Genomic DNA, 17,629 nt, shown 5'->3' with positions numbered 1-17,629 from the left:
TTTATTTTTTTTAAAGTAGCAGCTGAGTACCTTAAACTAGAATCTGTTTGGGGAAGTTGTAGGAAACTAATATTAGAGCTGCCATTTAATTCTCAGGGCAATAAAAAGGACTGAGAGGCCAAGTCGCCTATGAATGTCTTTCATGTTGGTTTGTTACACAGTGTGAGCTTGTTTTACAAGTGCTCTGTTTACAAGAATGCTGGGGGAGCTGGAGAGGGGGGCAATGTTCATTTAAGTCCCACATTCACATAGGGCTACTTTTGTAAAAGCCTGATCCAGTCCTACCAGCTGCTTGGCCACAAAACTTCACAATTGTGCAGGCTAATTAAGATTCTTCAGAGGAGCCCTCCTCTCCCCAGCGGCTGCAGGCAGCCTCATCAGACATGCTGTCCCTCCCCCTGCGCCCGGCAGAATGCCCTACTGTGCCTGGGTTACGTTATGGCTTATGAATTAACCAATTGATTCTGAAAATATCACTACTTTAGGGCTAAATAAAGCTGTTCCCTTTAAGTGGAAAAAAGTCAGGGTTCGGCCTAGGAATAAACTGATACTGCGTTACCTATAAAATACTTTCTCTCTCACACTGCAAGGTGGGGATTCGCTTGCCAGGATACAATGAGAGTACAAAGGGAATTTATCATGGATTTCTGTGAAGACAGGGAGGCCTTCCTGAGCCTGGACAGTAAGCATGACCTACCCACTTGCAAGTAAATAAAGCTTCCTGCATGCAACTCTGACTTAAAAAATTAGTTTACATTAAATGATTGCACATATTTGCCTTGTCGTTTTTGTGTCCACTTCTCTCTCCAGCTTCAAAGTGAAGAAATTTGTAACCAGCAGAGAACAGAAATTTCAGCTGGCACCAATACATAATGTTGGACCTCCAGTACGCTTTGAGTGGTTATGGCCCCAAAAAATTTACATTCAAGCTTTAAATTTACTTTTAACCAGAACCACATCTGATATAGAGCCTGAACTGAGGAATGTATAAAATTAACTGTGTTTCATCTGATAAACATAGCTTTCCCATGGTGTGTTTGTGCAAATCCCTCATTTTGATTATTTAAAAGAAAGCTAACTGCAGGAACAAGACAAGATCTTTCAAGCAGTGAAGAAACCCAATTTGGTGACATACACAGTTTCATGTTGGTCACAAAAGTACCATCAGATTGGACTTCCTCTACTTCCTGAATGTCTCAAGTGTTTGCCTACACCTCTTTCAATTAAAAAGAATTCTCTCCCCTCCCCCTAACAAAATATTAGAATATTAAGACAACTTCACTGCACAAAACCATACTAGATATTGTAATAACAAAATGCTTTATTTTGGGGGAATACAAGGAAAAGTGTGACATCCTCATTATCAAATTGCTTTAAAAAGGCATTCTTCCTTTTTTAAAAAGTAACACTCGCAACAAAAGGTGACCGGTGAACAAGCCCTCTCATGTAGCAGCAGGAATTCTTTCTTTACAGCCAAAGGCAGGGTTCGAATGATGCACAGCCACAGATTCCAACACTGTCGATATTTTCTAGTAGGTTAGGGCACAGGCTCAGCACTGCTCAGTGTGACAGCCCAGAGGGAGGCACAACACACGGCTGAGACAGGGCTTTCACAGTTCTCACCCAGGTCGCTTTTCTACAAACCACAAGACTTCACCATTACCACAAGAAGACACTGAGAAAGCCACAAGGTTACTAATCTTCTCGCTCATCTCCAAAAACTTTTCATGCAAGCCCTATGCTCATGAAATTCTCGTACCATCAGTCTGGTTACAGCTCAGTGTGTCACCACACATCCCCTCTGCTGCCAGCCAGGGCTGTGTGTGAGAGGGACACAGCAGACAGATTGAAGGCTACTGACACAATCCCTTCCTCAACATAACTGTTTCCTGTACAGCAGGCTCCCAGCTGGGATGTGTTTTAAAGACTGCAAATTTATATCCATAAATTACTTCTGCCCTCTCTGAACCTTATGTTAGAATTCAAGTTGTTAAAGAAGGGGACTGGAAAGTTCCTAAAATTGTCAGGTTATAAAGCAGGCATTCATATTTCAGTCCAGTGTGACAGCTCCATGTCACACGGGGTATCCATCCATGCTAAGGGGTAAGATACAGTGGTCTTGTTTAAAGGGGGTTCATGTTGTCTGAAGTGGGTATGGTAAACTCTAAAAGAACTATTGGTTTTCTTTATTCAGGTTAGACATAACAAATATGTCAGATACAGCAGTTAGTCTAGAAAAATACATTTAAAAAAATCTTCAGCAGACCATGCTCCCTGTAACAAAATCTTCCAAAACCAATTTTACAAATTATTCTACATTAATGTAAAAAGAAAATCTTAAATTTAGCATCGTGGATTCCATCAAACATCTATCAAAACATGACTTTCACTATCTGTAGATGTTAGAATTCATAATACATTTTTCTAATGTATCCTGTACATATTAAATAACCTAAAAGGCTCTTCTTGTAGTGCATTAACAATTTAGCAAGCACACTCAGTATTTCTCCAGTACCATTTGCATTACAGTTATTTGCCCGCAAATGTAATTAACATCTAAAAGTGCACACAGTTAGATCTCCCTCCCTCCCCATAACCTGTTCCCTGTTGAAACCCAGACATCCACTGGAAACATTATGCTACTGTAGCTAATCTACCCATGATTAGAAATGTGTGACTAAAGGGGTCTTAAACTATACAGGAACTGAATTATATACAGGAATCAAAAGGACAGCCTGTATTTACATCAAGAATGAACTTCCACTACCACAGCATTATACCAAGAACTCAATACAGTGTTACAGTCGGTATTTACTTAGGACTTTAGCTTTAGATCAGTATAACACAAAACTTAGCTCAGGACATACCCTGAAAAAATGAACATGTTTATTAAATATTACTTCTATTATGCCCCAAGTAAAATAACCATTGCTGGATATTCTTACAAGTTCAGTGTTTGAAATAGTGTAATAGTGTGCTGCTCTATAAAGCAGCAAAGAACTTCCAGAGAGGCTGCTGGGGGAAAAAAAGAAAGAAAGAAGGAAAAAAACAAAAAACCCCAAAAACCAATGACAGAAAAACAGGAGCAAAAGAAGGCAAGAGGCAGCAGATATCAAGTGAAGAATTAGATTTGAGTAACTAAACCAAACTATTAGCGCAAGTCTGTGACAGTCACTGCATGCAGAAACCCCTTAGAAAAGTGTCTCATAGATCTAAGTAGGTTGTAATAAACAAGCTTATGATGTAACTTCACTGAATTTTTCCATACCAGGAGAAATGGTAGGACTTTTCCCCATCATATGGAAGAATTTTGAGATTAGATTCCAGATTATCCAGTCTGAGATTATTAGTTTTACTCTCCAAGTAATCCAGTGTATGAACCTATAATAAATTTTCCCAATGATACTTAAAAAAGGCAAACAAACTTTTCAATTCACTTTTTATATTGAGCTTTTCAAAGAAATCTGAAGTGTTGTCTTTAATTCATATTAAAGTGGTCAAACATTTCTCCTGCTTCTCCCCTCCCCAAAAGTGCAAAAAACAAGTTACTGCTTGGTCCACAAACATAAAACATATACAGCAAGAGGTTTTCCTTCTGATGGAGTACTGCTGCCAACCCATCTCTTCCAGTTTCTTCTCCAAGAATAATGTCAGCGTCCAAAGATGGAATTCAATTCCAGTAGAATTAACTCTACAATCTGATTCTGGTAAACTGTGTGGACTGCTATGTTACCAGTCTCTTTCTCTGGTTTTAATAAGGTTGGACCAAAAACTATTGCTATACTTTGATAGGTCATTCGGTTCTTTTCTCCATTTTCTACAACTCTGAAAGAGAAAAAAAAATACACAAAAAGAGATTTATCAGTGCTAGGGCAACAGGATGACAGAAAAAGACACATCCCAAAGCAAATGGCTATTCAGAGTATTTATTTAATGAGTAGTTCTGCTATTAGGACACACAGCTGCTGTAATTCCCCTCTCCATGAAAAAAAAGTTTTGTTTTGAAATGTCATTCTTGGTCCTCTTGCAGTCCCTCTAAAGGACTTGGCAGCAAACACCACAACTATGAAACATACTGTCTCAAGTCTGGCGCTCTGCAAGCTCATATCCAAATAGACTGATACACTGCTTTTATCAACTCCAATATAAAAAAATGCAGTAAGAACAGTCACTTGGTACTTTTAATTGGATTCTTTATCTTTAAGAGAGGATCAGCAACACAAAGCCTTTCCTTTATTTGTTACTTACCTTTTCAGGTGTCTAAAGAGTACCTGCATCGTGTCCTGATTTGGTTTTGGCAACTGTTTGATTAAATCTTTAACAGCAGAGACACGCTGCCTTGGTTCTTGCTCTGCAAAAGGATGAGGTTGAGAAACAAAAGTTCAGTATTTTTGTTTAAAACTTCAGCATAAAATTTAAGAGGCTGGGAATGAAAGCCACTGTTTGCAGGGCTAATCCGAAATAGGACACTGCCACCTCCCGGCCAGCCCCGGCATCACGGACAGGCAATCCCGGCAAGTCGACAACTAAAACATCCTTCTTACGTCCAAAATAATTTTAAAATTTGTGCAGGACTTATTTAAACACCATATGCAAGTTCTCCCGACTTACTGATTGCATTGACAAAGTCATTGAAGTGGTTGTAAGTGAACAGTGGCTCTGGCAATTCTCTGAAGAACATTTTTAGAGCTCCTGTAATGACATGTATATCTTCCCATTTACTGTCATTCAAGTCCAGCTTCTCATCTGAGAAACAAAAATAAATAATTAATAATAATACTTCGATTATAAAAATTCTTTTTTTTTTTAATTAACTCAACTATTCTTATATACTTATTTCTTTCAAAATAGTGAAGACTTGCTCCATTCCAGCACATTCCATATCCCATTCTGAGATACTGAGCTGCAGCAGCAGATGGAGATGGCTAAACTCTGCCTACTGCACTACATACAGTTCCTCTACTCCTAGGGCGTTTTCCAGAAGGGAACAGGAGCTGCTAACATAACATAAAATTTACTGTTAGATCCTGTCAATCAGGAAATGAGGGGTCAGATTGTGAATGGCTACACTAGGATACTGCCAGAAAGAAGGGTTTTACATGGAATAAATACACAGAGCACAGTGAAGAGGAGCTAAGCCCTCCCACACTAAAAGACAGTATTAAATCTCAGTTAAAAAAACTATTAACTTACAGTTTTAATGCTAGTGGAAGCTTGCTGTTTTTCCATAAGGTAGAGAGTTATTTTATTTTAAATAATCCCTCTTCCTCAAATTCTGTTACCATCTTTTTTAAGAATTCTGTTCTAGCAATACCTCATGGTCCACACAAGACTAAGCCTCCAGAATATCAGTTTTTTCAAGTGATGTATGTTACACAGTCATTTCTGTAATTCTGAAGTAACTTTACTTTGAAAATGACAGTCATTTCTCATTATATACTATGGTTACAGAGTATTTTTCCTTAGCTTTCTATGAACTTCAACAATCTGAAAATATATGCCATTGTAATATAATTGGAAGGAGCTTACCGTGATTGACGGCAAATCTCAGCTTCTGTATCACTGCAAGATTGCCACTAACTCTGTATAAGCCATCAATATCTAATCCTGAAACAAAGGGATAAATCCATTTTAATACCTTACATATGTATAGGTCTACTCAGCAAAATTAAAAGCAAAGGAAACCCACCTTGTAACAAAGAAATAAAAAGTTAAAACTAGCTTGTTTTGATGGGAAGGACATATAAGAGAGAGGAGGTTTAATTTGCCGACACAAGTTTGGCAGCATGAAGCCCAAAGTAATCTCTAAAACTTCTTATTCAAGTAGTAATGAGGCAACAGCTCCAAGTTTCCCCAATGACATCAGATGTCTGGTTTAAGATGCTCTTGGTGGGTGGGCAGGAAATACATGGGAGTCCAACATGCAGTAACCAGGTATTTTGTGGATACAATGTTCGATTTTTAATGTATGATTAAGAAAAACCCAATCAAGTCATGCATAGAAAGCATCTCAAAGTTGTCAAGTGACCAGGTTTACATGGAGAAGGAATGATGTACATGCACACTCAGAGCTACCCAACAGCCTACAGAACTAAAATGGGCAGCCCTTGCCTTACAGGACTGCACACTCAACCAGAAAAGAAGAAAACTGTGTCTCTTGTGGTTGCTACTGCAGTTACTCAGCAGTGGTTAAGAGGTAAAGAATTTGTCTGAAAAGCCACTTGGATGCAGCAGGTGAGTCAGTGCCTCTGAGAGAGCGTGTTGCCAGAATACCTGCAAGTCCCTGTAGCTCCTCAAGGAGTTGTTTGATGCAACACAGCACAGTTACCAGCACATCTGACATATCCCTTTTCCCCATAATCCACTAGTAAATCCTTTACAGAATGAACTGATTTGAAGTGTATTGGTAGAAGGAAGAAGAGTTGGAGAGGTAGGAAAAAAAAGCTGTTCATTTCTGTCAGCTTCCCCTCAGGTATTTAAAAAAGGAAAACTTCACTATCTTCACTGCAGTCCTGTCTTTAAAATAAAAAAGAAATTAAAAGAAAAAAAAAAAGGAACAAAGCAAAATAACCCTTTTCTCACAATCTTCAGATCACAAATGGAATAAAGCCTGCTGCCATAGGCAAGGTGGCAGTTTGTCAAACTGGAGTAATGCAGTGGAAGCAGTTTTTCTCCCCTCCCAGGCCATAAGAAACAAGCATTGACAAAGAGGACTACAGGCTAAAGGAAGTTCCCATGGAAAATGCCTTAGAATTCACATGTACTCCCCCTGTAACACTTACCCTGATATTCAAGAGAATGTTCTCAGATTAACAGACTGGTAAATATCTGAATGATGATTATGGAGATGCCATAATCCCCTCTCAGTCATCTTTTCCAAAAGATAAGGCAAAGACAACAGCAAGAAACAGGCAAGAAAACCCAAAGAGACTACAGCCAAGTCAGGAATCACAACTGACAAATTTTCAATAAAAATGTGAAGATGTGTTTTACAGCAGATAACCCAGAATATCACATGTAGCTTTCACACAAAGTGTTCTCAGTTATTAGGTAGGAAATACACATTTTCAATGAAAGCAAAAAAAAAAAAACCTGAGTCAATATGTGGACACTGATAATCTCCAGAATTGCGTAAAATTTACAATTTTGTGTAACTGGCTGAAGGGCATCAAATCCACAGACTGGTCTTCTGGCAGTCAGTGCATACACAAAGCAGGAACACAACTTTTAGGGAAAAGTTCATTTCAAGGAAGTTTTAATAGAAGTGATTGTTAGCATGCTTAAACCTTTCAAAAATAAATTGCATTTCAATAGTCTCACTTTAAATCTAAAAAAAGCCTTGATGAGCTGAGCTCTTCTACTACTTCTTATAATCCCTCTTCCCTTGGAGCCTTGCTGCCAGGAGGCTGTCCTGCTTCTCCTCAGCTTGAAACATAGTGAAGCAGATCAGTTTCTCAGATATAAGATTTCCTCCCCTCTTCCCCACTTTGGATCTCACCTGTGTCCTCACTCTTGAAAACCCAACACTAACTCCAGATACAAGTTTCAGATTATTTTCCCCGAATAAACCAACGGCATTTTAAGATTCAAATGTTCAACATTAAGAGTGGTGAGCTAGAGAGATTTATAAACAAAAAAATTCAACCATACCATGTTCCTCAACATGCTCAATGCACAGCTTCACGAACTTTGGCACCGTGCTGTTTTCTCTTTGACACAAGCTGGTGAGATTTGAACCAAAAACTTGATCTGGAACCAAGTAAAGAGACTGATTTACAGTGGAACAGGACTCGAGTGACAGAACTAGTTCAGGTTAAAACAAACCTCTACAAAGGGCAAAGTCTACTGGATACAATTGTCGCAGTATTGGAGAGGAAATAGGAAAGTTTTGAAAAGAGTTCTCAGCAGCTCCCAGCAAGAAAAAGCTCCCAGTAAGAAGAGCGTCAGCAGCTACACAAACGTGAGCCTCCAAGAAAGGAAGTTTTGCTACTTGAAATCATTTTAATCCACCACCTGATACTTTTAAGAGTCATTTCATCAATTATGTTATAGAAATTCAATGAATTCAAATGTGTCCTGTTACACTCCATTCCTGTCCCAAGTTCAACATGCATTTATTGCAATCTTTGTTAAAAATTCGAAGAGATAATGAACTTTAACTGGAGTGAAAGGTTTTGGTATTGCTTGGGGAAAAAAACTTGTAATATGTCATCTTTCACTGCACCCACTGTATAACACAGCATTATGTATTAATTTACTTTAACACGGAGTCTTCTGACATTTTTAAGTTCTGACACAAATTTGTAAATGACAGACTTTTACCTCAGAGCTCTGAACGGATGCAAGTCTGACCATGCACAGGCAACCTGGCTTCAAGGTCAGAACCTAAATACAGATATTTATGGGTAATGGTAAATCTGAGTCTTATTTTCAAAACTACAAAATCCAGGAGGAGTATTTTCCATCATAATGTGGAGCAAAAATGAAAACCAGCTTGAACAGAGAGAAGAATCTTGCAACATTTCAGTGAATGTTAGCAACATGTTAATTCTTCTTGCTCAGATTGTTATCACCAGAATCTTTGAGAGATCCATTTCTTTGGCTTTCATCAAAGATGCTAAAATAATAGATGGCCTCTTCTGTTCAGATGCATAAGGGTGATGGGGTCTCGAAACAGAGAAGCAAAGATCCCACTCTTAAAGGGAAGGGGTGTTTGTTGGTTTGTTTACTCTTAAATTAGGTACTTAAGTGGCCATCTTCCCATAATCTAGTGTATCTTACTTCAGAGCTTCTGCAAAAGAGAGACTGCTCTTGCCTTTGCATCATGCATCACATCTTGCCCATTTTTCATGTTCGATAATTTCAGCAGATTAACAACTCTTGCATCCTGACTAGTGCTTTGGGAAACCCAAACAGCACACCAAACCAATTTTACAGTATGAAAATGGGCATTTAATGGCATTATTAGCTGGGTATGATAAGGCCAGTGGTCCACACCACCTCAGTGCTGTGGCAGCTACTCACGCAGCGAGCTTTATAAGCAGAATCAGTAGCAAAGGATTGAAAAAGCCCACGCAGCAGAAAGCCAGGCTAGCATGCAGCTGTGGCAGGTAAAGCAATGCAGATTAGGTAGCAGAAGAAAATAGTAGCATGTAACAAAGTAATTTGCTACAATTGCCTTCAAATTTAATAATTTCAACATATACACAAGAAGTATTTTTTCTTCATATCTTAAAAGTAACTTCTGTACTTTTGATTTTCCATGTAACAAAACTTTAACACAGTTCCTTTCCCACTTAGTGCATGCTGTTTCAAGTGGATTTTTTCTTCCAAAACTTTTCACTAGTTTTTCTGCTCACACTTGATTTGCCAAGCTTTCCATTTACTAAGCTTGTTCTGCAGCAGCCACAAAAATACACTGGGCTTTTAAATGAAGACTTCTGTTTTCTTCATTCATACAATAAATGTAAAGCTGTACAGTGCACATCCAACTTTTAAAACTTACATCATGCTTTTAAATAAAAACCAAACTCTTCATTCCTTAATGCCTTTATTAAAAATCCAATCATTAGCACACACATGTACAAATTAAACTTGGCTTAGTGTTCACTGTTGCCAATGTCAGAAGTTACGTCACTGAGCCATGACATGAATACTGAGTTGTAAAGAGCAAAACTTCAAAGTCTCAGAATAATACTTCCTTATTCCAAACAAAATTTCCATCATTTACAAGTAAATTATATTTGCAGATACACAAATATATCAAATGCCACATGCAACAGAAGCACACCTGTTAAAGTATGCGGTGAGGCAAATCACAGTAGGATTTGGTCTGGTATTTGCCTACCCATATGCTATTTTGACCCTAGTAGAGCACCACCTACAAGTCCTGCTAAAGCATACAAATAAATAAATAAATGAAGTTTTACAATGAGTACCAAGTCAATAATTTACACAAACACATTAACTTAAACCTGTGCAAATACTGTTCTCTCAAATTTCTACAAGTGTGACAAAAAGAAATCTTTCATAATTTTGATTCAAGAGTATCTGTAACACTCTTCGTAAAACAATTAAAACAATGTATACATTCAAAAAAGGTTATGGGAAAAAGATGTTTAAGTTAAGACTCCTGTAACCTCATCCTGGTTTTCCTAAGTATTTCATTTCTTATGATATGGCACATGATTGTCTGGGACTAAAACACCCTTGTGAAACGGGTGAGAACACACACACAGCTTTGTACCCAAAGGGCTGTTTTTCCCCCTGTTTGCACAAATGAGGTCAGATATCTGGATTTCCAGCTCAGAAGGGTGGAATGAAGTGCCTCTTAGCTGGAGTCCAAGACCAAATGGGCTCCTGGGCCCCCAGTTTTCACTGCAGTTTGGCCAGCAACGAGCTGAAGGAGAGGGCTTCCTCCGAGCAGTTTAATGGCTAGTAACAGCACTCAGAAGTACAGCAATCACCAGTTCCACTATACATCCAAGACTTTTGTTAAACCAACGATACACAAGTATGTATTTTACTCTGAAACTAGACCATTTTAACCCCATTTTACACATGAACTACTAAATTCAGCTTTTCAAATTACGTTCTCCGTTAAAAAGGTTCATTTACCCTTAATGTAGCCTTTTTCACGGACAGCTTGTAATGTAGGGCGCCGAGTAAGAAACTTCTTGAGCTTTGTTTTGGTCTTCTTCTGATCTGTGGAGTCTATATTGCTGGGTGCTTTCACTGCTAAAAAGAGAAGCACATTGAGCATTACTACTACTGCTGCAACAGAACCAACACTACATTTATCAGCCAAGGAACCAACTTCAAAAGAAAAAAACAATTATGCTCCAAAACAGACAAAAAATCTATTCAAATTTGTAGCACATCCCTTTCTGGAGCTCCTTGTAAATAGCATCCATTTTTCAAACTACCAAGAGACAACCCTGTCACTAAAAACTTGCAAAACCAACTAAATGGTAGCTTACATATGGAATTGATGTGGAAATTTAAAAATGCAGCTATGTTTCGAAACCAGTCCTGCCTTTCATTAGGTTAACTATTTTGAAAGAAATAAATACATTTTTTGAAAATTACTTACAGGGCCTGGAAGGAAATCACAAAAAACAGTCTTCCTGGTTAATGTATTTCTGTGCATAAAAAGTGAATTCCTGTGTCTAAAAGACATTTAGCTCCAAAATCCTGAAGGTGTAATTAAAAATGTTTTGTTTCTCTAAACAGCCAAAATATCAGCAGCAACTTAGCAAAACTGCAGCCCAAGTTAACTGTGCAAATATTTACAGATGCTGTGCCACAAATAAAACACAATTCCAATCAGAAAAATGATAGAAGAATTCTTATTCAAAACTATTTATAGAAGTCACATACTATTTCTGTGCATTTGACAACACCTTGGAAATAATTCATTTCACCACTGCTTATTTTCCCCTGTTTTAAATGTGTCACACAACAGGAGCTAAAGACATTTCACACTTCTTTTCTTCTTCTTCCTTTTTTAAAGTGTGATTAATAAAACATGGAAGAAAATTCACCAAGTGGCATCAAGATGTAGAATGAACTATATTAAGATTTTTTCCAAACTTCAATAGTTGCATTTTTAGCTGTCCTTTCAAATTCTTCCCTATTTACACATAATACTGAAGATGCAGAAAATGAAAACTGGCATTGCTGGAATCAATTAATGAAAAATTTTCAACTCACAACGAAGTTTCTTAGAGTCTTTATTTTCTTTCTCTTTGTCTTGTTTTTCCACTCCAGGGGAATCTGGTACCTCATCGTCTAATGGTTCATCAGACTCTATTACCTGTTGGATTTAAAAAAATATGCAGTGCTCAGTTTGCCAGTTCAGAAAATACAGCATTGACACACACATTTCCTGCAGGCAGTTCTACAATACACAATTTCCCCCCCTATAATTATATTCAGTTTATCCTTTCCTGAGCTCTAGATGTTAAACATCTTCAGAGACAACACCACTCTCATTGGCAGAGTGAGTAACTTTGAGACATTATTTCATCCAAAGACTCAATAAAGAAAACGTTCTTGGACACTGAACAAAGAACAACCACCCTTTCATGATAACACTTCATTACATCAACCAATAAATAACAGAAGTGATTTTTGGTTGGACTTATTTTCCAAACCCAACAGACAAACATCAGCTATTTAATGGTGTGCCACAGAAATACCTGACTGAGAAGAGTCGAAAAAAAATTTCTAGAGCACTTACCCGATTTGTTTTCTCTATAAGTAAAATTTTCTTAATAGAAAAAAGAACTATCAGTTGGAAAATCTCACTACTGTGAAAACATACACTGAATTCACTCTGAAAATCAGGTGTACCAGTGCCTAAAATTCTTGCCCTGTCTTCCCACTATCTCAGCATATTCTCATTAAACACTGTCAAGTGAAAACATAGATCATGTTGAAGTGTGGAGGCAGAAACCAGACTCTGCTGATCTTACCTGCAGCCCATGCTACGTGCATGACTGCAGACATACCAGGAAATGTGGAAAGAAACTTCCTCAGTTTCAGTACAACATATTCCCTTCCCAAACTGTCTGTCTCTTACTTCACTTCAGCTGAAGTGAACTGGACTGCTAGGCAATTGCCAAAATCTGACTGCAGACTGCCGTCTTTAACAAGGAAGGAAACTAAAAATGAGGCAGGGCTGTGCACTCCAGAGCACTGAGTGAGCAGCAGCATGATTTCATTGACTAAGCTGCACTTTAGCCTGTAGGGCAGTGTTACCTTTAAACTCCTTCATTCTTGTTCCTTTTCAAAAGCTTTGCATAGCATTCCTACACATCAAAGATCAATACATTCAACTGCCCAAATAATGTCCCCATTAAGGATCCTCTGCCACTCTTCCAAGAAGCCTCAAAGCTTTTTAGCATTGGCGTAATTTAAAACTATTAAATGCTTTGGAAAAAAGCCACCTGGGATCTAGTTTGTACTACGCAACAAGTCTAAAGTAGTAACTTGAAAAATTCTGCATTTAAAAACGAGCAGCCACATTCTTTGCAGGTAGCTGTTCCTCTTGTACAGAACATTGCCACAACAGCACCTGAGGGAGTAAAGAGAACAGAATCTGATCTGCCCTTTCTTTTGAGGAAGATCTTGTCATGCTAGCAGCAGTGCCTTGGCCATGGGAAAGAGATCACAGCTACTAGTACCATAAACTTTCCAAAATTACAAGTTGGCTTTAGATCTGATGGGTTTTTGTACCCAAAGCTTCAGTGCTTCAAATTATCAGGTAGTCTAACGCACTTTCTTGACTTATGCCTTGTAGTCTTAGGTCTCTTGGCTACCAGCTCCCAGCAGTATATATCATCATTTCCTCCAGAGTACTGATAAACTCTCCTTATTCCACCATTCACTTCCTCAACCTAACACGTAATACTTCGCTCACATCTCAGCATATCTCAGCCTTTCCATCTTCACTCAGTTTTAAGCAGGGAAGAAGTGGCCTCATTTGTGTTACACAGGGCAGACAGGAGAAGGATGTCACTGGGTGTCACTGGGTGACACTGCCTTGCCTGGTTATTAAGAGCCATGACATTTCCATACTGGGAGAGAGCAGAAGATTCAGAACCTAAACCATGAGTACTCAGAAACTGAACCATTCATATTAGCCTGCTGTGTTTTGGTGGAAAGCACCCATATGTGAAAAGCACTATCAGAGCTAAGACAAATGAAAGCCACTGATGCATTGAAAGCAACAAAACTGGAGCTTATGGACAGCAGCCAAGCCTGGAACTATTAAAAAGTAAGAAAACACACAAAGTAAGCCTGATATGAGAGCAGCATTTTCTCCAAGATCTCCTCCAACTTCTGAATTAAAAAGGTTAATCTTCTATGGAAATATCAAGAGCAAATGCTTGAGCACTTTTCTGATAATTAAATACTTGGCATTATGCTGTCATATAAGAAGAGATAATACAGTATTTTGCCAGGACTTTCAATTTGCACTTCAGTGCAGCCACAGTAAGTGAAGAACAGTATCAAAGGCTAACAAGTGTATGTCATGAAGTTATCCCTTGGCCATCCTCCCCCTTTCATTCCCTCTCTATCAGAACCTTTCAGGTCACTGAGACAGAACAAGTATTTGGGCACAGAAGTTCATTTCTGGGATGGATGCCAGTCCACACCTCCTGGATCTTAAGCCAGTGGACCATCTTTCTCCCTTTGCCACTATTAATTAGATTTTACTCACCACTACCTGGAACTACCATATTCCCAAACTCCTGCCTGCTCTCAAGAAAATCAGTAAATGAAGATGCACATGAAGCATTAGAAGTTGTTATATCAATTAGTTTACTAAATAATATTACTGTGAAAATAGAACATTTATGATTTAAATACATACCTGATTATTGATGGTGTAGTTAAGAACCTTATACCATTCATTAATAAAGCTGTCATTATCTGATTGAATTAAGAGCTCAGTACCTTGGCGAGTTTTTAGCTTTAAAGAGAAAAAACCAGATATGATCAGAATTGATAAACACACTACAGTTCAAAAGTAAAATTACCTAAATCAAATTAAACTTCTTGCTAACAAAATTGTTAGCTAATAAACAGCCACTCAAGAACATCCACCAGTAAGAACAGCCATTAACAGTCTGCTTAAAATTGAAAAGTATATCCCATACAGACATCCTAAAAATGGACATTTCTTGCAGGTACTAAGATAACAGCTACATTAAGAAGGTAGAAGTGGATAAAACTCAGTTTTATGGGGTTTTGATTCTAAGTTTAAAGAAATTGTCTTACATCAGTAATTGAGGTGCATATAATCCTGCATTTAAAGAAAAAAAAATCTACCTCAATAACATTCTTTTTGCTGGATTTGTCCTTTGAGGCCCAGTCAATCAGTGCCCCTTTGAGATCCACTGTAAATTCTGGCTTAGACTGATTGACGCCAAACTTCTGGAAAAAATAGGAACAATGATGATAAAATTAAACCTGAAGAAATTCTTTACAGTCTTGCAATCTTTTAAATATAGCATATATTACTTCCAGTCCTTCGCCACCAATCAACAGCCATGACACCAGGAAAACAAAAAACCTTCCCCAGAACAACCTATCAGTATGTCTATTACCAGCTACTCAGCTTAAAGCCCTCAAAATTCTGTAATTTTTATGCCAATCAGATTCCAGCAGAGCTTTTTTTCCTATCACAAGCAGTAGAAATCCATACAACATTTGACTGTAACTTGATTTTAGTCAAAACAGTCCCAAGCTTTAAACAAAACCAGCTAATAAGTAACTGAACAAAAAATCCCCAAACATTCTCCAACTTAATCAGTGGTTGTATATAAAACCAAAAATCAAACCAGATACAGTAGGTTTGCTGGACAGGAATCACATCCCTCCACACTGAAAGAGCACTCTCAGTTTGTACATTTATCTATTTATAATTTTTTTAAAACATTTACCCCTGCAATGCTTTTATACTTTTCTGTAGTGCTTCCATTGCAATACTGGAGCATGTCCTACCAAGTAAACAGAACTCACTGCCTGTCTACTGAACAAACAGCAACTAAATAAAATGATGAGTAAAAAAAAACCCTAAACATTTAACCCAGAAGTAAGCCTTCAAACAATTTAGAGGAAAACATGAGAGGGCTATTTTTATCTCCTACTTTCACATTCATACTAAGCATCAGAATTTTTTTAAAAGAAAGTACTTTTACTATGATTTCAACATACACTACATAGCTTTGAAATGTAATTCCTCAAGGAAACCAATTCAGTGGCCCACACAAACACAAAGCTCTAATTGCAAGCGACATGAGTAAAATATGGAACAGGGAAAGCTGGAAGTCACTCAGTTATAGCACAGAAATTTCATGCCGTAGTTCCAGGAAAGCTTGTAGCATCTGCTCCCCTCCTCTTTTCTTATTTCTTCACAAAGTCTTTGATGTGTGAATGCTGCTCCTGTGACAGCTCTGGGGGACCTAAGCCCCAGGACAAGCTCCTTGCTGCAAACACAAGTTCCCAGCCTGTACAAGAACAGCCATATCCAAAGGGAGAAAAATGGTTCAGAAAACAGGATTAATCTGCTGCTTCTGATTAAACTCCCAGCATGGATGTTAATTAATGCTAATTGTGTTTCAGAAAGGCTGTTTACCACTGGAAGATCTCCACGCCTAGAGCCCTAAGGGCAATGAAGTGTCAAATGGAAAGTAGCATCTTCTTTTATTTTACCCATGAAATATCAGAATAGGGCCATACTTCTAATTTACCCTATGCCAATTAGCAATTTTTGGGAAAAAAATCCCCACCATCTTTCAAGCTTTCTAACTTAATTCTCAGATACATCATCCAAGAATATTTCTTATTAATTATAATAGAGCTTTTGAGAGAAGCCCAGCTCAGCAGCAGAGTCCACAGGAACACTCTCTGGGCCATTTTGGCTCTTGCAGCAGATGTCCATTCAAGAGAAAGTCACATAACTGCTGCACACACATCCAAAGTGTCCCAGACACGTACTTCCTGGCAGTCTAGATCAATCTTACTGCGTGTTGGAAAAAAAATTAAATCAATTTATAGAGTCTGGCACTGGAGAGAACAGAAACTAGTGCCAAAATCCTCTACAGGACTGGGGGCAGGGGAGTGATTAGTTAAAACCATGGCCCAAATGATGCTGAGAATCACAGGACAGGACTTGCTATAGGTGACATCAACACGTAACAAGAAAAAAATGTTACCTGTCACCGCTGTTTTGACCAAAAGAAAAGCCCTCCACTACATTAGCTTGCTGAATCCACATCTGACAGATTACAGCACTACCTCCTACACTCTACACATCTTTTTGGCCTGACTCCCCTCAGCATTTCAGAAAAGCACAGAAGAAAGCAAAAACTAAAGCCAAAAGGGAAAAAACAAGAAGTCATTTACCACTCCTTCACTCAGATGGTGGCCAAACTGCTGCGTGAGATCCAAGGATGGGGAAACCCAGCCAAATAATCCAGCTACCCTGCAAAGCTCTTCTTAAATACCAATGCATTTCATACCCATCACAATCTTTTTATTCAAGGACATTTAAAGTTTACCATGCAGGCTCTCCTTTGAGCTTTCCTGTCAAGATTCTTTTCTGCTCCTGAGTCTATGAAAATGAGATGCCAGCAGCCACTTCTCCCCTTAAAGCTTTCAGGAGCAAGTGCTGCACAGGGCTACTCACACAGCCTACACACAAAGGTGCTGAAGGGAACTGAGCCCTCCTGAAGCCTGCAGGTTCTGCTGACAGAGGGCAAAAAAAAGCCTTTCGTTTTGCATCTGCTGCCACACAGACATTAAGTCTGCTTCCTCAAAACAGAGTGCTACCTAGTCAGCACCAGTCAGGAGAAACCCAGCTCTTACTGAGCAGACATCTTACTCTTACTGGATTTCTCTCTTGAGCTTGGGGAATTTTGGAAAGGGCAGCAGTGTGTGACAGAAAGAGGAAGTGGTGCTGCCAGCTGTCCTAGATATGAAGCTGTCCTATAGTCACTTCTGACGGATTTTTTTTAGACAAAAACCATAGTCATGGGATGTACTTATGCTGGTTGTATGGGAGAGGTAACTTTTTGGAAAGAACAGAGTGTTTTCTTTGCTTTAGATGATTTTGCTT

At 38.4% G+C, this 17,629-nt stretch overlaps 1 protein-coding gene across 7 annotated transcripts in view; it reads right to left on the bottom strand.

Moving 5' to 3' along the window:
- Positions 1 to 1,303: 1,303 nt before the first annotated feature.
- Positions 1,304 to 17,629, bottom strand: part of ARHGAP12 (Rho GTPase activating protein 12) — a 75,920-nt gene continuing 59,594 nt past the window's right edge. For 6 of the 7 annotated variants that reach the window (XM_066315213.1, XM_066315229.1, XM_066315225.1 and 3 more), the window contains 9 exons: positions 14,839 to 14,943; positions 14,381 to 14,479; positions 11,713 to 11,815; positions 10,618 to 10,737; positions 7,651 to 7,749; positions 5,530 to 5,607; positions 4,612 to 4,746; positions 4,249 to 4,351; positions 1,304 to 3,825 (listed from right to left, as the gene is read on the bottom strand). In XM_066315213.1, coding sequence (XP_066171310.1) covers positions 3,651 to 3,825; positions 4,249 to 4,351; positions 4,612 to 4,746; positions 5,530 to 5,607; positions 7,651 to 7,749; positions 10,618 to 10,737; positions 11,713 to 11,815; positions 14,381 to 14,479; positions 14,839 to 14,943 — 1,017 coding nt within the window. In that variant the 3' untranslated portion in view covers positions 1,304 to 3,650. The remainder of the gene's footprint in view (positions 3,826 to 4,248; positions 4,352 to 4,611; positions 4,747 to 5,529; positions 5,608 to 7,650; positions 7,750 to 10,617; positions 10,738 to 11,712; positions 11,816 to 14,380; positions 14,480 to 14,838; positions 14,944 to 17,629) is intronic. The other variant, XM_066315220.1, reaches the window with a different exon arrangement.

The sequence above is a fragment of the Sylvia atricapilla genome, chromosome 1 (genome assembly GCF_009819655.1).
Source record: "Sylvia atricapilla isolate bSylAtr1 chromosome 1, bSylAtr1.pri, whole genome shotgun sequence".
Lineage (NCBI taxonomy): Eukaryota > Metazoa > Chordata > Aves > Passeriformes > Sylviidae > Sylvia > Sylvia atricapilla.
The sequence above is the reverse complement of the archived record's forward strand: the minus strand, read 5'-3'. Positions and strand labels throughout refer to the sequence as shown.